The sequence below is a fragment of the Metopolophium dirhodum genome, chromosome 1 (assembly GCF_019925205.1).
Source record: "Metopolophium dirhodum isolate CAU chromosome 1, ASM1992520v1, whole genome shotgun sequence".
Lineage (NCBI taxonomy): Eukaryota > Metazoa > Arthropoda > Insecta > Hemiptera > Aphididae > Metopolophium > Metopolophium dirhodum.
Window position 1 is genome coordinate 61,372,746 of NC_083560.1, and position 26,103 is coordinate 61,398,848.

The 26,103-nt window shown below is 29.2% G+C and overlaps 1 protein-coding gene across 3 annotated transcripts in view; it reads right to left on the reverse strand.

Moving 5' to 3' along the window:
• The window catches only part of LOC132934951 (two pore potassium channel protein sup-9-like), a 96,192-nt gene that overhangs the window by 26,687 nt on the left and 43,402 nt on the right, over positions 1–26,103 (reverse strand). For all 3 annotated transcript variants that reach the window (XM_061001387.1, XM_061001386.1, XM_061001385.1), the window contains one exon: positions 4,549–4,667. In XM_061001387.1, coding sequence (XP_060857370.1) covers positions 4,549–4,667 — 119 coding nt within the window. The remainder of the gene's footprint in view (positions 1–4,548; positions 4,668–26,103) is intronic.

The window sequence follows — 26,103 nt, forward strand, 5'->3', positions numbered from 1 at the left end:
TGCATCGAATCATTATTATTATACATGTACGGAATTTCGGTCTACTTATATGCGAGCAACTAGTTGAGAGTAATCGATAATAATATATCCGAGGCATCATTTCGGGTTGAATATTAAAATCAACTTCATCAAAGGGATTAGATTTTTTTTATCGTGAGATTCACAGTTTTTTTCTTTTATGTCAATGGAAAGATTATGTAAAATCATTTTTCACACTATACCTATAGAATCTATATAAATTGAAAGTAGTGTGGTAGGTATGTGCATAAAACATAAGATAAAAAGATATTACATTAAATGGTTTTACATCATCAATAGGTGTGTCATAGCTGACATTTAACATTAAATTACGGATTCCTTTACTACTGCCTATTTAATATTTATAAATAATAATAATAATTGCTACTCTAGTTTTTGAATACACAATTCTACATTTATGCATAAAATAATTAGGTACTTTAAATAGTTCAATAGTTCAATACCTACACTTTACAACTAAGTACTTAGGTATGTGACAATTTTGTTACTTTTTTTAATATCGATTGTTGGCTAACACTTATTTGTATTAAGTACATTCAAGTATTAAGGTCAATATTTTAAAAATATGATTAACTTTAGTGAATATTTTAATATTGGTGAATTTGATAGTATACCCTTACGATCAATTTGATCTTATATAAACAATTTAAATCTAGTATTTATTTTAAAAAGTATTTAATAAAATATGATCATAGCTTGGAATACATTCCTAACCACAATTCGGGCGCGCACGCGTAAAATTGCAACCAAATGCTAATCCTGCACCGATCGCCGTGCACGATTCGGATAGATTATATTATGGCGCGTGGCCACGACAATGCAGCGTTGGTAAATCTGATATTGACTATTATCATAGGAATAATAATATAGAATATCAGAATATTATTTCTATAGTACGTTGTGTTGAAAAATTTGACAACGCAGAAATACAGTCATAGCTGCGGGCGGTCATAGGTCATATGTCCGACAAGCACCCACACAAACGTTAACGGAATTCGTTTGAGCCTTTTAGCTCTACTTGTCTTTTTTTTTGTTCCCTCTTATTTGAATACCCGTGTGGGTATCCCACCTTACGGCCTCGTGTCGACTCTTTGCCAACACGGGCACATTATTGTTTGACACCTCTATCTTTTCATCGCTTATGCTAGAGTAATAAATCAGTGCAATTCAATCGACACATTCTGTGTTCTTTTTTTTTTGCTTACAATTGCTCATTAATCCATAAGACACGTCAAAACGGATACCCGCTCGCCCGTGTCAAAGTGACGCATTTACTAGTAAGTTGTTATAAATTAGTAGATTTTAATAATATTAACGTAAAAATGTATAAAGTACCAATTATTTTATAAAATAATATCACATAAACATAAAATTGAACAACAATAACGTCGTAAAGTCATCATTAACAGTAAACACAAATATAGTACCTAACCTAACCTAACCTAACCCAGGAACGCTTCAGGTGATAACTTTTTTATTGTTTAGTATACGACGTTTTTATATTGGTTACCTATGTCACACTAGTGTATCTAGGATTTATTGAAGGGGGGGGGGGGATTTACATTTTTAATAGATATTCTGTATACATATAATATTCATATATTATGTTCATATTATTATATACATGTTGTATTGTGTACAAATATTTTGGTCTCCGTAGATACGCCACTGCTATATCATACATACAAAATACGTACAAAATGTAATATATATTACGTTAATTTTATTATTAGGTATAAAATGTTTATACATAATTGTTTTATGGACAGACATTAATTACTATTGTTTATTATACAGTCGGTTTAGTTTCCAAGAATAGCTAGGTACTAAAACACAAATTTAATATTTTAGATAATTATGGAATAAAACGATACCTAGTGGTGTAACAGTTATAGACAACAATTATTGACGACCGACGCCGTTACATCGTTTGGAAATATGTTTTAAATTACGTCTAAAAATTAAAATCTAATGACGTAAAAACAAAAAACGGAAGATATGACATAATATGTTAATAACTTTTTTTTTTAAAGATTATAATAATAATATAATACATGCAAATTATATTCCATTAGGACCTACAACTGTTCACCGTTGACGCATATTTTTTTAAACTATAAGTAGTTCATACCATGTTGAATCTGGTTTTATCTGGACACCTGGCGCTATGTTAATACCGTGTACGCTTTATTATTATTATTACGGTGCATCCTAATCACATTCCGAGAAAATTAACATAATTTAAAGTAGGTACCAGAATCACCAGCCACATCTAAGGTCATATTTTGTTTTCAAAAAATGATTATGAGCGGAGACAGTTTCTCGGAAATATTATCCTATAGTAATTTATTTTTATTTTGGTAGTACAGAAGATTGATGATTTCTTTTCAGAAAACAAATTATAATTTTAGTAGGTAGATACACCTCCTACACATTTTGGACAGACAATGAATGACAGACATGCAATTTGTACAGACCCATCTAAGAGTTGGCCAGCACTATTGTTATTATTATCATTTTGCCTACAGCGTGCACACGATAAGTTCATAACTAAAACGACATGACCCATGTGCGGGTCTGCAGTTAAACGCAGACGCGCTAAGCCAAACCCTCAGCTCAAGCGGCTTTTGGATGTGGGTGATGAACAAAAATGTTAGGATTCGGGGGGGGGGGGGGGGAGGTACGAAAATACCATATTTATATCACACAAACACGCATTGAAGTGTGTAATATAGTGATACTTCCGTATTACAAAGTCTCAAGGTGCATGAAAAATTTTTTTTTTTACTATGGAAAATTTTGTTAAAAAGAATTGAATAAATTTGGTTTTCAAATATATTTCGTTAAACGGAAGTTGGTTTTATACGTTTCACTTGTATAATACATTTGTCGTACGCACGCATACGCTGTGCGATGAGCATGATGATTAGGGGTGGCGGGCGGTGTGTGTTATAATAATACGCGTATGCTATGTGTGCAGACGGCGTCGCCGGTTCTTAAAATTTTGTCCCGCCAGTCGGGCGCCGCGCGCCGGTAACGCGATTGGGTGGCCGCCGAGACCCGAAAATGACACAAAGAAATTTCGAAGGGGTGACGTTTTTAAAACCGTACATCGTATCGCATTACCTGCGATTTATTACACAAAATAACGTATATAATATACTACCTTGTGATGCGTATACATACTTATATATATATAGCATGTGTCGAAATGTAAAAATGTGTTGATATAGGTAATGAATAAAGTAACCTACGTTTCGGTTCTAAGATAGGTACCAGGTACTTAATGGTTTTTCGTTAGCCGAATCTAAACAATAAATCGCATGCATATGGCGTCACACGTCAGTAGCACCATTACCCGTCGCGTGATAAAGAGCGCCATCGCATTCCTTTTACGTCATCGAGTCGACATTTTTCACCGGATCTAAAACGCTTGTAGGTAAGACATATTTTTTTTTGTGTAAATACCGTGTCAGAGATAACCACGTAGTAAAAATATCTCGATTTCTTTTTTATTTATTCCAAGGTTACCTATTATATATCCGTTGTGGTTTTTCATAAAAGTTTTAACATTATTCTTGATTTCAACTGTCCTACTGTGAATGAGGTATTGTGTACCTATGCATCTATTAAAATAGGTGCTACGAAAAAACCTTCTACTTAACGATACATTTACATAAAGTCGCTAATATAATTATCAGGCACTGGAAACTCTATGATTTTTAAATTTCAATTTCAGTTTGGAAATTTAGAAAAATATACATTTTGGTATCTTTTATATTACAGTTTTAGAAAATACAAACATTTTGATTCCAGTTCATCAAAATAAAAAATGTTTATTTTAATCTAACCAGTTAAAATAATATGATAACAATATAACTGTTACTATAAACTCAATCAACGTTGAAAAATTACCTTAGTTAAGTCGAAATGTAGATTATGGTTTCTAAAACTATTATTTAAAGATTCTGGTGAGGTTGGTTCCGTATCCGGTTCCAATAATTTCATAGAGGACGTTCCTGGTATTTATTATAAGGCATTGATATTTAAATATAATTTTGCAGAGGAAATGTCTCTGTTCTAAAAAATATGTAAGCCATCAGTTAAATATTGTATAAGAAGTAATAACATAAAATAATAATACGAAGTATATTTTTCAAGTTTGTTTTCTCAATATTTAATTAAATAAGAACGTTGATATTAAAAGAGCCACAGTTGATAAAACCTAGAAAAACATTGTACCTAAGAATAAAATAATTTTAAAAAATGTTTTCATAAAAATGTAAGTATTAATGTTTTACTATTATGTTTTTACTGCTATATTTATCTTTGCATGTATGTAAATTTGTTTTTTAAAACACGAACATTTACCAAAAATATAGAGTTACAAAACTTCAAAAAAAATTCCAACTGTAAAAGGAATATGATAATGCCCAATTAATGTATAGAAGTTTTTATATATAGTGTAAACATAATATTTTAATCTATAGAGACTGAGTGAGTACTTACATAGTCATGAAACGCAGTACCAACAAGTTGATGCTGGCGGCAACAACGGCGAGTCCAAACAAAATAAACACCAAACTAAGTGCCACATACCCCGGCATTGTCGTCAAGGCTTGATCGTTCTAAAACAAAACATTTTACGTACGTGTAATAGGTAATAATATTAAGTGTCAATATTGGCATGTTATGCTCGTATGGGACAATTGGTACTTTTAGGAAATAATATTATATTGTTATAAAAATACAGTCATGCACTCCTGTGCAATATTCGTAATGTCACAATTTTGAAGTATCAAATCAAATTAGTTGAAAAAAATAAGCGCCTGTATACAATATACACACATCAAAACACCTGTGGATAGCGATATTATATTATTATAATACGTAACAATGTAACATGCATTATAATATTATACATTCAATCGAGAAATGTGTGTTATGTGTACTATTCGCATATAGGACTCACGGGACCACCGATTCAATTCCCCTCAGAATATTGTCTCGAGCTTAAAAAGTAAAATATATAATAATATCATCGATCATCATCATAGATACTTTGCTATAGTGCTATACTACCACGGGAAGTGAGCCCCTCCAACATATTATGTTTTATTAAAAACGTATTCAGCTGTCAAAATCGTATAATATTATATACTATTTATTTTTAATATTTAACAAATAGCAATGCGTTTTTCTAGATACGAAAAACAATTGTTTGCTGCGCGTAAAACTCTACTAACTCTACTATTGATTCTCAAAACATATCTGCTTACAGTATTTTAATTTCATAGCTTACTTTCAAAGTTGTTTCTCTATTTAAGCAGGAATCCGGTTGAAGTTTTCGTCGAAATCGACACATTTTTAAATTTATTTACAGATGGTTATTGGATTTTTAAATAACCAGTGACCATGTTTTAAAAACCAAAAGAAATAGGATATTAATATGTGTATACCGATAAACAAACATTCAACTCCCATTAGTGATCGAATAGTTTTTGGGGGTTTTTTTTAGACACACTCGTTTTTTGATGAAAAAAAAACCCGTTATTCAGATTCAACAGTTTAATTTAACATAAATTATGCACAATTCAATATTATATAATACTGAGGCATAGTGTGGTGCGGTCCGTACGCTCATCTATGGAATCTCTAGCTGTACGTATCGGCTGGTGTTGCTAACTTCCGGATGGGTGACCACCCGGGATTTTTAGCAACAAATCCTTGCCACACATACAAACGTGTTTCAACCAACCGTTCCAACCATTCCTGCCCCCCCCCCCCCCCCTACAAACAAGAAAAGAGCTAATGGCATAGTTGTCGGGCTCAATAATATTTTTAAAAAAAATTATAATATGTCGAAAAGACGATTAGGCCATACCTAATTGTATATATTTCGATGTACAACATATTTTATTTTAGTTTTTAATTTTATCTCAGTGTTGATGGTTTATAATATGCGGTTTTATCGGGAATATATAATTTCGTATATGTCAGGTTCCGAAATCAATGTCTTAATACCTACCTTATATTTTAATTTTTTACTGTAAAATGTTAATCAATGTGATATTATTATACAGTTTTACGATAAATAATTTTATTTATTTTTTTTTTTGATATTTGATGAATTTGCTTCAGCAAAGCGCGTGTGATTAAATCGCGCGAGATCAATACAATATTAATTTTTGGCTATAGTTGATGAGTTAAAAGTATAAATAATATTCGTAATATTATAATATAATATGCAATAAATGACCTATCGAGCAAGACGAATACTTTTTCACGATGCATGTTAAAATAATATAATACTACAGACAACATATTATAATAATATGTCGTAATATAAAATATCATTACAGAAACATTGTACTCGCTCACAAGGCACGTGGCAGCTGAGGTACTAAGACGATCAAAATAAAAATATTATAATGTCCCAGCTGAATCCACTGGTGGATAGGCGGGTGGCACCTACCCATCTGTGGCCGCCGTACGGGGTGACACGCGTCGGGCGGCCGAGAACCAAACTGAAATTATAATAATAATAATAATAATAATAATAATAATATGATACATCAACGTTTGACGTCCAGTGAATAGACACGTGCGCATCTGTATTACTATTTCGTGCTGCATTATTATTCGGTTGTATTATTAAAGGGTCAACTGCAACCCCGATGGTATAGACTATAGATACCATAACATATATAATAATATATATAGGTACTATAAATGTATATTACGGTTCTTCATATATTATTATCATGCCGTGTGGACTTTGAAGTATTTCTCGACGACGGGCTTAAGTGATCGGTCACTGGCATTGGATTTCGGTCCGATACACAATAAACAGTATACGAATACATGTTATTATAGTTACTGTTATGATATTACCGTGTACATTATAATGTACAGAATGACATAATATTATAATAATAATAATACGAATCGTCGATACCTATGTAATATATCATACTATATCACTGACAATGGTCTTTATTTTCATATTTCATTCCCGTGCTGCAAGACGCAACGACAAAGTATCGAGAGATGTGTGTGTGAGAGAGAGAGATAGTTTGATAGTGAGAAAGATAGAGAGAGTGAAAGGGAGAGAGAGAGAGAGAGAGAGACAGAGAGAAAGAGAGAGAGAGTGAGAATGTGTGTGAAAGAATACCGGTCTTAAGCGGTCCATCGATATTTATACATCTAATAAATAAATATTATATTTTACAACGCGTGTCTCTTCTGTCCCGCAGGTCACATTGTATTTCTTAGTTACGAAACGGATGATTTTTTACTGGCCGTCGTCCACGTTATTTTCTACTAATTAAATGATTAAAAGTGTAAAACGATATTATTTACTATACCAATACACCGTAATATAATTATATTAATTATTATTATTATTCACATACATACGTGTTATACATGATGTAACAGATTTGAGGCAAGATTAACCATCATAAACACAGCATCCGAAAACAATTTATTAATTTACATAATTGTATTTGATTGTAAAAATGAAATAAAATACAATATCATACAAATAGAAGTCAAAATTTCAATTTTATAATTTCATATTATTTTGTAATCTTGTAAACTTGTATATAATATTTGTATTTCGTGTGCAACATTATGATTGATATTATTATTGTTTCAAAATAAAAGGACTAAAATTTATTTAGAATCAATATGTGACTGAATTGAAATAAAATCCTTTCGAAATATTTTAAATATTAAATTAGCAAAATAATACCAATACTTACTAGTTACTACATTGCACGAGCCACTTTTTAAGATTATATAGGTACTTACTTCAAATTTTCAATATCTTGCACGCGTAATGCGTCACAGACACAATCAAATTGCTCATATCACAAATATTATACATAATATACGGAGTATTGTATGATAAAAATTAAACAAATGTATAAATACCGATTAACTTAGATGTACAATTTTTTAAGCTATTTTTTCTTTTTTAATGACCGCTAATTTTTTTTATTTAATATTCTGTAGCAAAATATAATAATATATTTATATATACTTAATGATTGATAAATAATATTGAACAAATAGTTCGAGAAATAAGTTATAAAAACGAACTAAGCTTAAGAGACTGAAAAAATATAATCGAGGTTTTTTTTGGTTTCCGAGATGTGGCAAACAATGTTTAATATATGATAAGTGATAACATATGAAGTAGGTGCATATAAGGAATACTAAAAGGAATAAAGAAAAAAATAAGGTGGAACTTTTTATCAAAATATCAAAGTTTTGAAAATAAAAAGAAAACATGGAATATTAATATACGAACCAAATAACGTCCAAATCAAAAAAGGATATTACAAACAAATGGTTTTCGAAGAACTGACTCCGTCGATGAAAATGTATGGAACCATTTCAAATTCGACAATGAGACTATAAATGATTAAATATCAATGAAACTATCTACTCCAAATACTACCAACATAATATACTTCTGAGATTTTGAAATAGTTTGTGTGCATATTATGTAGGTGTTCTATACATTGTATATTAGCATAGAATTATAAAGAAAATTATTATTTTTTAATATTTTCAACCGTTGCTATAATTATAAGATTACATGCATCAATATTTAATGACTATTTTCACAGTCAATGGTGTTATTCAATACTTATTAAATTATTTGAATATTTTTTTATTATGATATAGTACTAGGTATATAGTCTGTAAGTACCTACTGAATAGGCTACAAAAACCGGTTGTAGGTTACCTCACTGCTGTTGTATAGCTTAACTAGGATCCCTCATAAGTTTGGTATGCTGATACCGTAGGAATATCTATACCATTTTAGAATTCTGTAACAACCTTCATACAAATTATTTCACAGAACAGTGAACACATTTAAAATGTTTTGAAGTTTCAGGGAGGACTGCAGCTAAACTTTATTGCTGCTACTCCTATAACTTATTCTGTTATTATTTTAATAAACTCTATCGACTCGTAGTTAATTCTTCTCTTTATTTCACGAATCGATTTCAATGAAAGAGTAAGAAACCCCCCTGATTTTCACAAAATATTAACGAGTCAACCTCGAGGTAGTTAAAAAGCTTCATCGATCCAATTAAAAGTTTGGTAGGTACCTATAATATTTATATTTGTGACGCCAGAGACACTGGAGATAATTTGCTAATGGAAAATAGTACGGCCATTTTAAATAGGTATTTATTATTTCCGTGACGTTTACTTTTTGTCTTGTGACGGCGCGGATATTTGTGCATTTCAAAGAAAATTTTGGTATTATCAAAAATATATTAACTATATATATTTATGTGTATAGTGTTTAAATAATATACACGCCAGACCATGGGGCTATGTCAGAGTCTTATATAAAATACATCAGTAACATTCAGGCACAATAGAAACATCTGCTCAATCTTTGGGCATACCTACGCTATATTGTACAGAATTATACTTGTGCATCGTGCCGGTACAATAGTATTTGAGGACGGCTGAAATGTAGAAAAAAAAGCAAATTCTTTGTATAAGGCACAACCAATAAGGGGCCAGGAGCGTCACCGAGTGAATCTGCAGCTGTAATAATATAGTATATGCCTCGAGCAGATGTTTCGGACATACATACACATTATGAAAAGGACGGAAATCGTTTTTAGGTAGACCCTAAATTTGAATTTATAATATCCGAACTATAGATAGGTATATCATAATAAGCCAAAAATATTCAATAAACCGACTGCGAACAGCAACTACCAACACTGTCGACACGGTAATATGTATTATTAGGTGGTAGGTCATGGGGAGGGGGGGGATGAGAGCCCTGTGAGGTATTTTTTTAAAAAATAATTTGTGTAATATTTCAAACTAAGGTTATTGCGACATGAAGTTGGCACCGAAACCGTGTTGTGCAATAGGTACCGTAAAACGGTGTAAATAGGTTCGTGGTATAAACAGCTTAAATTTAATGTAAATATTTTTGAAAATTTCGATGGGTAAAAAATAATAATAATAAGTTATATTCATACATATTGCCGAAAAGTTTTAAGTATCAATGGATACATTTTTTAAATTTTAATTAAATAACTAAAATTGTTATTGAATGTGTAAATATGAACATATTGTTAGTACTTAGTACAAAATTTGAATTGCAATGTCTATAAAAAAATGTGCGTAAATGTATATAAAATATTTTAATATTACTATAAAAGTAAGTTTTGTGGAACTTAATTTAAATTTTCAAGTTTTAGCTATTAAAATAAAAACTGTTTAACATTTTTAATCACAAATTAGTTTTAAAATTTTCGTAATTCTTACAAAATAGTAAAAATTTTAAAATTTTAAAATTCAAACACATAGGTTTAAACAAAAATGATCTTATGTATCTTTAATCTTTTTTAATGCTATAAGTACAAATAATGAGGAATCTCGTTTTAACTGATTTAAACTTTTCGATAGAGCATCAAAATGTTCATTGTGTACAAATAATTCTAATTTAAGTCGCAATAAAATGCTTCAAGTTTCTATAAGAAATATATTTTTGAAAAATTTTGAAAATGTATTAATGATAATATAAATCATTTGTATTATACGTTTGAATATCAAGTGTCGTAAAAATTGTAACGTCAATCGTTCATAAAACATTTATGTTAGTATATGCCTAGTTATTTTATTTTAATTCCTATATAATAATTGACTTAGCAACTTTGGTATAATCTAAAAAGTAGTTGATAATTATTAATTGAAAGATGTACAAAATATAAAATGTTATTACATGAATAAATATAACTCTAAGAAAAATACCAATTAAAAATGTAAATCAATTCTTCGAACATTTTTTAATGAGGTTGTTTTGTGAATGTTTAGATAGCGTATTATAATAATTATTATTATCGGACACTGTAATAGCTATAATTTATTAACTGTATTTCATTAAGACGTGGGTTCCAGAAAAATAGATTTTTTTTGTTAATACATTTTCTACACGTATAATTGGATATAATATTGCCGTTAATTTATTATTTGTAACTGCATTTTTAGTTACTTATTTATTACAATATGAAAATGAACTCCATTAAACTAAAATTGAAAAATATTCCTAATTTCTATAGAAAACCATTGTGAGCCAAAAATGAAATAAATAACCAATAAAATAACACAATAACGACAATAATAATGCAGAACCCTAATCAAATTCAATATGTTAAAATTAAAATTAATAAAATACAATAACTGAAATAGTTGACTAAATTAAATTGATAAACAAATACTACGTAATTATTATTATGGAGAATAAGAATAAATTAATATGCCAAAATCAAACTACTGAACTTAAAACAACCATTGCAATAATAAAATACAATACTGAATCTACAAGTGTTAATGGGTGAAATTATAATATTACATAACATATTATTTCATATGTATTTCAATGTATATAAAATAACGATGATATTCGAAGATATTATGAAAAACATTTTAACAATTATAAAATTAAATACACATAATACATTAACATACCGAAATAGAAGGATAACACACTATATGCAGGTGCCACATGGATTAATATTGTTATAAATAATTATATATTATATAAATTAAAGAATTAGTTAAAGAATATATATCTTCATAGTATATGTATAATATTAAACAATAAAAAAAAATACAAATGCGAAATTCAAAACAGAAACGAACATTTTATATTATCAATGAAGAATAATAATAAACCAATAACTCTGTGAATCTTGGTGACACTAGCTATACTATAATATAGTACCTACACAATATAATATATTATGGTTTCTGAAGGACAAAGTTCATATTGCCAAATAATATATCTTTTTAAATCAAACATTGTGATAAAATATAGTGGCTATTGACTAGTGACTATAGAAACAAAAATCGTGACAGTTGAACACAACAGAAATAATAAAAGGCGTTTCAGCGTGGGAACGCAAACCTGGGAACCAGGCACCCTGTGTATACCGAAACAGTAAAATCAACATAATGGCCAATAGGGTGTATTATTTTTTCAACCACCTCCAAGAAACTGATGGATAATTTATCTTGTTTCAAATATTTGAATAATTCGTCAAACAAATATTTTCTCTAATATAAGTTATATTTTGTCTGAGTCAGAAAAAAATACACATAATAATATGATAGTAATAAGTAATAACTGATATAATATCTGGCACATGAGTTCTATGCTATATATTATTGTTAGAATTAAAGGGTTTAAAATATTTTTCATGTATTATTATGTTCATATGAAAAAAAAATTGAGTTCTACCATTTACGGTCATTATTATATACTATATTTATGTCCTGCACTCCTGTAGACTTATCTGACTATCTAACCGGGTTTACGTATATTGGACAATGGTTTAGGTTATATATGACATCTCTTGACACGTGCAGTGCATGTTTTTATTGGTTTTGTGTCCATGACTGATTTTTTGTTTCGATTATCACCATAGCTGTATACGACGCTCCCCATATAAAAATACAAACATACGAAATAACAACGATAACATTCATGATGGTACACCATTTAAAAAATAAATAAATAAATAAGTAAAAAAGGTCGAGGGTTACGAGTATAAGCATGGACAGACTGGTAAAAGTTATTTAGCTGTTGCACACCAGGCTCACCAAATATGTCAGCCTGAGCGAGGGGGAAGGGGGCAAAGCTCTTTTTCTAATACTACTCCTTAGTTATTACTTATTAGTTATTACTATTAGTTTATTGTAAAAAAACTCGACCTGATTATACCTCCTAATCCCACCACAGAGAATATGTATTCTGTTCGGGTAGAAGGGAAAGGGGTTAGTTGTTAAAAATGGCCAAGGATCATCCAGGAAGAAATTTAAAACGAAAATGGCCTAGAAAAAAAATTAGTAATACAAGTGGATAACAATTTATTACTTTAGTGACCCTATTTATTGATTAGTATATATCGTTCAAATTAATAATCCTGAGCCATTTATATGTTTTTAAAAAAATATGTAATTAGTAATTTATTATTTAATACTATTATTTTACGTTTCGTGGCATTTCGTAACTACGTATGCATTTTAGCACATTTGTGGCATCGAGATACAATTATTATTGTAGGTGCAATATTATCGTAATTAATTATTATAATACAGATTGTTCTACCACGTCGATTATCTAAAGCTTAGATGAAATATCTAAAATACACTTTTAGTGAAAAACCAGCATAATATTAGGAAACCTAAGGCCTTATCATTATTATTACTCGTTAGCCAGCTAAACGTTTTGATTGTAAGAACAGAAAAATAAATTTTGGACATCTGTAAAATATATTATATGCATTTAATAAAAAAATATAACACCCTACAAGTGTATAAGATTATAAGACGTCGTGTGTGTGAACAGCTGTGTGCGCATATGTCGTTCCACGTACTTGACAAATGTATATGACACTATGGTTGTCATTTTTTCTTTTTTTTGCGTCCTTATATTTTGTATGTTTAGTTCGGCCTTTGAATATTTATCTGCAACTCTTATTTCATAATATCACGGTTTTCATGAACAGGTAGGTAATTTAATTTTGCTACGATCTGGGATTCGGCCACAATATTTAGGATCATTAATAATTATTTAAACGGCCATTTCACCAACAAAACCAGTTGCTTGAACGTAATATTTACACATTTTATTTTATTATAGGCATATTTCACAATTTATTACAATCCGTTAATTATACAATTTTATGTTAAACTTGGAACAGATTGGGTCGTATATCGTTTCCATAAATGTAGCAGTCGCATCATATTTCACGTACACGATAATATCATTAGCAACTTCAAGTGGAGGGTGCAAGTTGTATTTAAATTAGTTTTAGGGTTTGTATAACTTTACCTTTAATAAGAATTCTCTGTGCGCTAATGTTATCTGAGTGTCCACCTTACTATTATGAATTGTGGGGTTATCATAATATTATGCCTGTGAATGGGTGGCAAGCCGGGGCATCATTTCAGTCTTTGAATATGTAGGCAAATATTTATTGAATGAATTAAAAGAATATAGCTGTACGATACACGGCCACTCGGCTCATGGTGGTCCACACTGTACAATTTACGTCGGGCGAGCGCGGCCACGGTGTCGCATAGTAGCAGGACGCAGGTAGAAATGTTACAGGTATACAATGTATACATGTACCCATAGCGTGACTCTTTATCCGAATAATTGGGTATGATTAATTTATGATTTATATTTTAAAATTAATTTGTGTGATTTAGGCTTTAAATATTTGTGCCGTAGAAGTAATTAATGAATTATTATGAGCAAAATTCACGCACAATGACAATAATAAACTAGGAAAATTATTATCATTATTATTAATAACAATTCTTAAATGCCAACACAATTATGTTTTATAATACCGGCAAGGCCGTAATCAAACACATATTCTGGAGAGGGGACTGGACCATTAGTAGGTACAACCTTAGATACAGGAGAAACATAAATATGATAAAAATAGGGAGGCAAAGGTTTATTATAATTCCTTTTAATAATGACCCTAGGCCCTAGGTCTCTGTGTCAACGTTATGAGGGTTTAACTCGACGGCAACGTATTTAAAAAAATGTTTTGATACCTATACTAGAACTTCTAAAATTATTGTGATGTACCTAAGAATTTTTTTTTCATAATCGTTCCGAGTACAAAATATGCCAAGGAGATTGTGATCTCAGTTTTATCTCTAATGCAGCTGTTAAACGCGTATAACATACACTAAACTAACAAGTCATAAACCTTTTAGGACCAAAATCAACATTCAATTTTAAAAGAATAGATAAACGTCAAATATATCTTAAATCTTTTACTTTATTAATAGATAAATTATAACACAAAACCAGATAAAAGTTAACAATAATTGTAGGTAAACTATAGTAGGTGACATACGACTCATACAACCGATTTTAAAATGTTTGTTTTTTTGGTAAATTAAACAATAATCATGCATAGTACAGACATTGTAGGAATTGACTGCCGAAGTTAAAATTATATATGATGCTCCCCTTTAGCAGTTACTAAGAAAAGTATACAGTAAGTTATATAAATATATAGGAACCTTATATGGACAATGAGTTGGAGATTTCTGAATAATTTGTATTTGTATTGCGATCTACAAGAATAATAAATTTTTGTAATGGTTAAAAAAAGGTTTAAGAGATCCCATGGCCCAGTCCCCAAACTGTTGTTATTACCTATTTACTATTGTAAAACCATATTTGACCTATATATGCATCGCAGTGCCGTATACGGAATACGTTTTATATTTTATTTCGATTGTTGGATTTGCGAGGACGTCGCAATAAAACCGACCGTTGGGTTCAAAATGCGAACGCCGATAGCTTGCAACTGCCCAATACGTAATAACATTTAAGTGTAAATAATAATTGAAAACCATATTTTTTATCGTTCTGAAAACGTTTTTATTAATATTTTGTGCAAGATAGATTTATCAAATAGAAATATATATATTATATGACGTGATGTGACGATGAGTGGTGAGTTACGGGCAATGGGGTTGGCACTTATTGTATGAAAGGTAAGGTGGTAGAGTGGAGGCGTTGGCCCGCAATAAAAATATACGACTTTATCAACATAAACAACCTAGCCCGAGTTCAGTGTGGGATTCCTAAATAATAATAAATAAATAAATTGTAACAAAATATAACATAGAAGAAAAGAAAAAAAATGAAAACCTAACCCCCGAGATTAATACAGAGAAAAAACTGATTTTCGTGATCGGAATATATATTAATTCATTATAGGTGGGTATGACATGAATGACCTTAGTAGGTATCAAATATAACTATGTTCAAACTACAAAGGTATCGGCGATAACTGGAAATGTATTCAATAGGAAAATATATAATAATATTATATGCATTGCGTTATGCACATTTGTATATTATAACATGTGATGACGGAGAATAAAAAACTCATTTTGGTAAAATCATATAAATGTATGGTATATACTATATATGACTGAGGAATTCATACTAAAGCTGCAATCTGTATACGTTTGTAGCTTAAAGATAACTGTAATATGCACTCATAATGAAAAATTCAAATATCAATATTCATATCTACTATAATACGTATAAATATTTTATTCATTATTTACAGTCAGATTATTTTTAGAAAAATAGTGATTGTGATACGCGTTTATATTATATAAATTAAAAAATTTAATTTTATAGCAGACAATGAAAATAATAAATATTTTGATGAAAAATTAAAAATGTCAAAATGTATTTATTATTATTTTAATAGGTAACCAAACATGTAAGGAATTATATTCCTTATAACTTATTACGCTCTAAGTATCAACACACATGTTCTTAAAGGAACCAAAATGTATAGGCAACACAAAATAAACGTTATAAATTCAAGTCAAGTTACAAGTTGGTTTTGAATAATTCAAATCTTATAACTTCATGCTGGTAATAATATTGAAACTTATACTGAAGACCGTCTAGTGATTGTTAACAGCTATTTTAAGGGTGGTGCTCAACGGGATCGCTTTTCCCATTATATATTCACAATAAAAAAACGTGAAACCATTATATTTCCATTCTTCAGTTTACTTGGGATATAAAATGTATATATTAATTTTTATATGACGTTACAAATGAAAACAACTAACATTTTCGTTCTGTGTCTCGTTAACGTGTCGACTTCGAAGATATTGACCTAAAAAAACAACTAAACTTCGTCAAACTGTAACAACCCAATGGAGTTTTCAAAAAGATAGGGACCGAGCAGTAGTTTTCCACACGGGGAGAGGGGGCTTAGCACCGAATTCACTTGTGTTCATTTTTATTTTTGTTCGGTAAGAAATTATATACTTTTCATTATCATTTTTGTGCTTGATAAATGTGTGAAATAATAAATTACTGTATAAATAATTCTAAATCCACCCGTGGAACTCTATTATCTAGAAACCCGAGGGCTAATACTTGGCCGGGGATGTACTTGCATTTGAAAAACATAAATCAGTAAATATCTAACTTGAATTCTCTACTGTTATTTATTATTGTTAATAATAAACAATAATATTATTACTGTCATTGGACTTAAATAAAAACACTCAAGTCTAAAACTTTGCTCAAAATTTAAATATAAATACATAAAAATATACCCCAATTCAGTGCTCACATGACTAAAAATATGAAATTAATTAGATAGTAATTACAAATAATAACGAACGTCAAACACAAGATAATCTTTCAAATAATTATATTTAGGTATCTTTAAGCATTTAAAATAGTTTGTATAATAGCTTAATACCGACAAGTTTATAAAATAATATTGTTATAAAAAAAACTCGATGTGATATTTTAGGTTGGCGGTATTACATCTCATCCCTAGCATCCAAAGACCCTCGATTACATATCCCTTCGTTTTAATTCGGCGGGCCATAAGCAATAACGGTTACAACAACTTTGGCGTCCACCGTCTCGTTTTACCCCCATATCAAAAGTTCTTCGTCCGACCTAACCCCGGCCACAGGGCGCACGCACCCTCACGCATGCACACGCGCCGGCGCGATCGCGAGAGCGCAACCGTACGCGACTTGATATTGTGATGTTATTATTATTCTCGCTTATCGGTTTCATCTGTCGTTATTGCTCCGCTGATCTACTACTTCGAAACAATCCTTGTCGCGCGGACATCGCATACCTAACACGATTGTTATTATTTATTATTATTTTTGCATAATATTGTTATACAACATACGTATTCACACAATGATTATTATTATTATTGCAATTATCATTATTGTTATTGTTGTTACTTATTATTGCTAATAATATTATTATTATTATCATCATCAACATCATCGGTATTACACCTATACAGTTTCTGTATTGACTGTGCTTAATGATTCGTATTTATCTTGTCGGTATTTTTCACTTTCAGTTTTCCATTCTTTCGCGTCCCGTCTTAATGTTAAACCAGGTGTACGTAGTTCGTATATCATTATTCCCTCAATATCGTCCCAGCACTTCTGGGAGGCCAGTTAGTCCGGATGACTATGATGGACACCTGTTACATTGTTGTTTTGTAGTACACATCTAACCACCATAATATCAAAAACGGTATCTACGGTAAACATGCTGCTGAGATCACTCTTGTCGTAAGTACCCATGTGACTATGTACCTAATATTCACTATCGTCCCGCGATCATCGCGTGATTGTCATTATTATTATTAACTGCTGTTAATAAGCATATGTTATTTATTTTTTATCGTACGAAAACTCACTGAGTTTACTATATAAATATTTACGAATAATCGTTTTTGTTTTTCGTTTTTAGATCTACAAGCGGCCGAAGTATCGAAATGAAGAGATGTCCGTGATCATGTTTCCACTATGACTCGATCACATTCACCGTCGCTCGGGTATGAAAATTGTTTTGGTTATAACATAATATGAATTAAACCTGAATAGGTTAAGTTAAATATACCAATATTAATATCAATAAAATAATCCTGGGCCCCCACACGAGCTATCTCAGCAGTGAGCCCAGTATTTATATACTTACTATCATTATCATTATTATTATGAAATTATGAAATAAAAAACTCAAATTTTAAATGTAATATTAACATTTCCGTGAAAAATTTTGCTAAAAACTTTGCTCCCCAGCCCGAATTCAGTTTCATCCCCAAATTGATACTACCGATACCTTATAATATATTAAAACACAAAATTATAAAAATAAATTAATGTAACGTACATTATTATGGTGACAATACTAATAAGTATTATAAAAAAAACCAGGACAATCAATTTTGGCGTAATTCTAAAAAAAACCTCCAAAAATTGTAGGTATAATTTATAGAAATATTTTATAGTTTTAATATACTCATATGAGGGTATGGTCGATTGACGACTTTTGTGGGGGTTCACTCTATAATAAATTACAATGTGCAATACGCCAATATAGGTCTCATGCTTATCACTGACGTCACTTGACGCTCGTTACACAAAAACTGTTGTTCACTATTTTTTAATTACCTATAAATTATAACTATTAACTTTAGTTTCAATAACTCAATATAAACAGTAAAAATATTGTTTGAAGTTTGTCTCGACAATAGGACATGATTCTCAAAAAAACGGTCAGCCCGTTTTAAACAGAAAGTATATAGTCGCTGTGATGTACATGGAAGTGTACTTACTACTTAGTTAACTAAACAATTTTAGTGTTTCTTCTATAATATATTAATATATCTATTGGCTAATGTGTATTGAGACTATGGTTTTTGAGTGGAATTATCATTTTAACACCCCCTATAATACTAATTATTGCTTCAGTTAACTATTTTGTTCGTTTGAACAACGTGTTGAATTTTTCTTGCATTTACAATAATACCATGCCAAACAAACTGAATGTTCAAGACATCAAAATGTACAAAAATAATTCACTCACTTTTATTGACAATAATATTATGTAAGTTTATAAAACTGTTATAAAGTATATTGCCTAATTATTATACGCTATATGATAAATATCTATGAAAGCCATTATCTATACACAAGTCTTATCAACGTGTTTGTAAATACCACACAAAATAATCACTTGTATGAACTATCTGAAATTAATATTAGCGCATGGATTGAATTATATTATGGGATTTAAATGTGGAAATAAGATTGAAAATCGTTTCTGCTTAAAGTATTAAGAATATTCTTCGTATTAAACTAATAAAATTAATATTATGCGGTCATGTTTAAACAATTATCGTTTAAAATATTAAATAACTTAATGTCGATGCGATACTTACACTTGTAAGTGAAATACATCTGAAATAAGATCAACTTAATATTATTATTTAATGAAATCTAAATTTTACTAATGTATTAACTTTTTTAAAATGTATCATAATATTTATAATAAATAATAAAAATCTAGTTGAATTATTTATTTTCCTAAACTTCCCCGTATTCAAATTATATTAATTTTTAATTGTCACTGTTATTTATCGTGACTCCGTTTAATTACCACGACACGCAACTGTTCAGTTAAAACTTTCTTGTATAACACGTCAATAGAAATTACATTTTATCTCTCTTCGTTATTTTCTTCTTTGTGGTCGGATGTGTCTTCCAATTAATCTGATCTTCTACCGTCTTCAGTAATTTACTGAGCGGATACATAATAATATTAATGCACGTTATGGTTTATACTTTACCAACCAAATGAGATTATCGATATATGTTGCCATTCTTTAATTAGTGTATTCGTTTCATCAATTAGTAATTAGGTACCCACATATATTTTCGTACTTGTAATTTTAAATGAATAACCATTACAATGTCAAAGTCTAGAATTTAATTTATTTAAAAGAAAATGGTTTCCTGTTTCGGCCATTTTTTTTTAATTTTGTGGCAAAATCAAGCCATTATTTTGTATACTTACCTATTGTATTATTTAGTGGAATATTATGGGGTAGCTCTGAAATTTTAGCCGGATCGAAGCATCTTAAACTCTAAGCCAAAAAATATCTTTCACTTTGGGTCAAAAGTTAGAGAATATGCAGTAGGTAGGTCTTTAGCCCTAACTAGAGAGAAAACCACCACAAATACAGTCTTCTCCGTTCCCCCACGCTTATAATTAGCAAACTCACGAAGACCGCTCCAAATTTCGGAAACAATAAACAATATTATGTCGACGGATGGAATCAATGCATATAAATTTTTTTGTAAGGCGTTAAATATGAATACAAATGTACAATATATTTAACATTTTAATATTATAAATACCTATATAATATGACTATATGAGTATATGACTATAATACTTATATAGTATGCAATTGTCGTTATGATTTTTATTTCACAAGTTTAAAAAAGATGAGTGTTTGTACGTCTATTGCAATACAGAATATAATATAATTTCAATGCGACAATTTATACCTACATTTCGAGTTTGGAGAGATAACATAATTCGCTTTGTAGAAACCTAAACAATATAATATTATCATTAAAAGTTTATTTGTGTATACTATAGTAGTATAGTACGTACTAACCGGTAATTAGACATACGAGAAAAAATAAATATCATACTAATAAATACATATACCGTGGTACATTTGGTTTATTTTTTCATTTACATTTATTCGACGGAAAATACGAAAATATGTTAGATATTTTGTTGAACCTTTTTTTATATTCGGTTTACTCAACTGTATTCTATTTAACTTTTTGTAGGATTTTTATAAACACATAGTATAATACTGATTTTTTTATGTGATTTAAGAAACTAATTCTTTGTTAAAAAAACAAAGTGTATTTTTATTATATTATACTAAACTAATTTTTTATTCATACCTAAATAGCTTGAGAAAAAACTTTTAACATTTTATTGCTAGTTACTCCACATAATTCTCCCACGCGCCGTACCTTTTGACTGTATAGTGTAGTTACGGAGGAGTCCTCCTACCCCTCTATCATCTGGCTTTGTCTTAAATATTTTACCCTTTGTCAACATTTGCAATTTATTAAATATCATTTTAATAAAACGATGTTAGTAAGATTTCACACAATATGTTATTATTAAATTACTAAGTGAAAGATGTCGTGTTTGGTAAGAATCAGAGCATTTCAAGCATTTGATAATAACATTTTTGGTTGACAAGTTACATTAGCTAAGAATAAAGTAAGAATTCCAAGACTACTTTGAACTTTAATCACATTACTTTAAAAAAAACCGTTTTAAAAAGTATAAAATAATCCTCTCTAGTTTAAACTTAAACCAATGGTCCATATTTCTTAATTACTACGCCAAATTAATCTGGTAATGTTATTAAAACACGTTTTTCGTGTGCTTTTCAGAAACAACAAGTCGTATCCATTGAACCGTTTACGTTTCAATAATTTAAAAAAAAATACTCTCAATTCTTCTTAAGACTTTCTTTTATTCGATGGTGTAGGTACCTAATGTTTTATTTGGAATTTATTATGCTCAATAAATTAAAGTCTTCTAGTTTCATATTACTGTTGTTAATATAGGTACGCATGTTTATGTTTTAAGGTTAACATATTTTTGCAATTGTTAAATATATTGTATTTGCTGTGCTGAATTCTCAGAAAATGTTACTCCACATAATATAGTCAGTTTTTCAAAACTTACTAGTCAATAAGAGTGGTGTTTAAATACTTTGAAAACAATTCACATATTTTTTTGCTACGCCGCGACGTTGACAAGGGTACATAAATACTTTTGGGATACTTTTAGATTCAAAAAATTGATTCCAGGATAGGCTAGAAGTTGTAATTAATGTCATCGTTTGAGTACATATTCTTCAATTCTCGATGCTTATTTCTTTAAATGGTTTCTATTACATTATATTATACTATAATATTATTAATTTATACTGTAACTACTATATCTATAACTAATATTATATATTATATCAATTGTTTAAACTATTGGTATAACAATTATTATAGTACAGTGTATACATATTGAAATATACATATGAAAAGTAAATAAAAAATCAGCTAAAAATGTGACATAATTGGTAATCATGACTCCTTTGCTAATGCAACGATAGTGACCAACGAACATTTTCAATAAGTCTTAGTAGAATTAAAACTGATAATTTAGAATATAATAAAATTAACTAAATTGTGTTAGACATAAATAATTTTTATCCCTATCGTATTAATACTAACTACCTACCAAATACTCGAATATAATTATTTTTTATTCCAATACCAAATTATCAGTTATAATTGTATAAAAGAAAGTGAAGTGAATAGTGCAAACAACTGCGGACAAGTTTTTTTATTTGAATAAATAAAAACGTCAACTTGTTTTTTTTTACACAAACTAAGTAAAATTGTATTATGTCATGGTGAAAACTGTTTTGAATTCGTAATACAATTTTCTTTGTAGATACCTACTTAACAAATTGTACATTTTTCTTTTATAAATACCAAAAAGTGGGAAAGTCGGTAACCGCTCTGCTGTATATTAAAAGGGCAGTGTCAAGTGTACCTCATCGTCATTAAATAAGTCATTAAAATGTACATAATATGTGTTAAATTTGAATTCAATGATAAATCATTGCATACGAAAAACGATTGGAATGATGAATGAATGTATTGATTTTACAATGATGTGTGTTTTCTTTTTGTCTATCATATCTTTTGGGCAGAAAAAATCATTTAATTTTCTATTTCAATATCTTTCTTAATTGGAAAGTGAATTAAAATGATACTTTGGGGGATCAAAAGTAAAATATTTCTAGAAGTTTTCAAAAGCGTTGTAAAAAACTGAAAAAAATTCGAAAAAACATTTTAAGTGTACCTAAATCAAAAACTAATGACCGTAAGTACTTTAAATTTGTATTTATGATAGATATTACAATTTTTTGTTCATGATACTGTTTTGCCTATATATTTTGCCTCATTTTGAGCTATTTATAGCAATGAAAATATTTCGAGTTTTTTTTCTATTATTAGCGATAAATAATTTTTTGATCTGTCAAAAAACATAAAAAAAATGTAATACAAGATTCCTTGTAAACTATTATTTGTAAAATTTTTAAAAAAACTGATCGAAAATTCACAATAATTTTTAATCTAAAGTATGAATTTTGACAACTTTTGTCAAAATCATGAACATTTGCGAATTATTTTGTAGTCAGAAATTCATAACAATCTTTCTTTTCATATCTAATACATTTGAAAATGTAATACATGATTCTTTATACGTTTTTTACCTTTGACAAAAAATACATTTTTATGAGTCTTTGAAGTTACAATATTTTTACAATATTGGATATTCACCCGTAAATTAACACTTTCTCATAGAACGATTTTTTTTGATTTTTTCGTACTTCAAAAACAAATCCCCATAGATATGTTTCACATACATAGTTCATATCTATATAAACCATAAAGCAATATGTTTCGTTATAATATATACATTTGAAGTTCAAATTTGGACGAGATTAGATATTTAAAACAAAAAGTCTCTAGAATCTAGAAACTTTTTGAGTGTAACACGCAATGTCTTTTAAAGTGTAAATTACATTATAGTTTAATTTATAGCCATCCCGACTGGGCACTGGCGATGTCCGTGAAATTCGCTTATGATTATAATATTATCAGTGCCACCACTATATTATGAATGCACCTGCGGTAGATCGCGTACCTCACGTAGTGTGCATGTAAGTGTATAATTTATCTCTTAAGTATAAAAAAAATGCAAAAAATTGGTCCACCGAACCATGGTTCAAACTTGATACATTCTGTACTAAAATACACAGACTCATCGCATTAATAATAATAATAATAATTATTATTAAGACCAATAACAACCATTTATAAACAAAAAAAAATAATAATAAGAATCAAAAAATCCTTGTTTGAGAACCTCCCCGGCCTGTACCTCTTATTTAATTTTTTACAAAATGTAGTCTATCTTCTTCTCCGAGGATCTATCTTTGTGCCAAATTTCATCGTAATTGGATGAACGGTTTAGAAATGTATAAAGGACATAGGTAACTTGGTAAGTAAAAACATTTTTTGGGTTTTTTTTCGGAAATACCAACATTATATACAATTAGAAAACATTTTTGTTATATATCATTTTTAACACCTACTTTGGTTGCCGTAATTTTTGTTATTGTAATAGTTAAATATTAAAAATATAACAAATGCAACGTTTTGGAAAAAAATAATTCATCCACTGCAGACAATTGTCACAAAATGTCATTATCTAAGAAAATTGTATCATAACGTACGTTAACACCAAAACGATATGATAAACTAGAAAATTCAATATAACTATTGTTTTATATTTATTCAATGTTATGCATATACCTACATATACAATAACATCAACAATAAAAATTATAATAATTTTATTATGATAATAAATTTATTTCTAAGAAATCAAATTAAAAAAATACATCAATACAAGGGTATTATTAAACTGATAAATGCATTCCGGTTTTATGTTTTGTTTTATTCATATTTTATTAGGTACCTAACCAATTATGCTGTATTGAACCTAAAATATATTTACTGTCTATCTTTCACCCGGGACAGAAATATAATATAATACACATATATTTGAACATTTCTGTTAGTTTATACAGCATATAGCATAAATATATTTAAACATCGAGTAATTATTGTACTGCTGGTTTCCTCGTATTAAAAAAAAAAAAAAAAAATCATAGTTAGGAAAAAGCACAATGTAAAACTAAACACACAAATAAGCTTATTATATGCATAGAAAAAATTTAAAACGAACCAATTCAAATTCAATACATTATATGAAGGAAAATTATACAGAAAACAATTTATAAAATGTATTATCTATTTAATAGATATTATAAAGATTCAAAGCCATAATAGCTATTGATGATAGACTATATTATATACTAGCTAATCCTGTACGGCGTTGCCCGTGACAAATTAAATACCCATGGATTTACCTCTAATTCTTAAACTCTGTTAAATGTAAGCTGCACAGATTCTGTACTAAAATACATAGAAGTGCTACTGCACTAACAGACATATCGCTTTGACAATAATAATTATTAATAAAACCTATAGCAACTATTTCCATCGTAAATCTCAAAATCACTCTGTTTGAGCACTTTACCGGGTCGGACCCCTTATTTAACCTTTAAAAATTAGCCTATGTTACTCAGGGATAATGCAGCATTATAATAGTGAAATAATTTTTGAAATCGGTTAGGTTAGGTTAGGTAACAGAGTTTAACAGATTAGGTTTTGCCACAATTTTAAAACTAATAACAACAGACAAACTTGAAACTGTCTTCAAATAATATTTTAATCGCATTTTCCAATATAAATTTTCGTTAACATCACCGACAATTTTCAAATTATTATATGGTTAAAAATACATGGTTTTCAATTACCTGCCTATAATAACAAAACTTCACGAAACGACTAGAGATACGTCTTTAAATAGTTTCTACTTTTTTTTTAAAATTGAAATGCAATGAAAATATTAATATGATATTATTC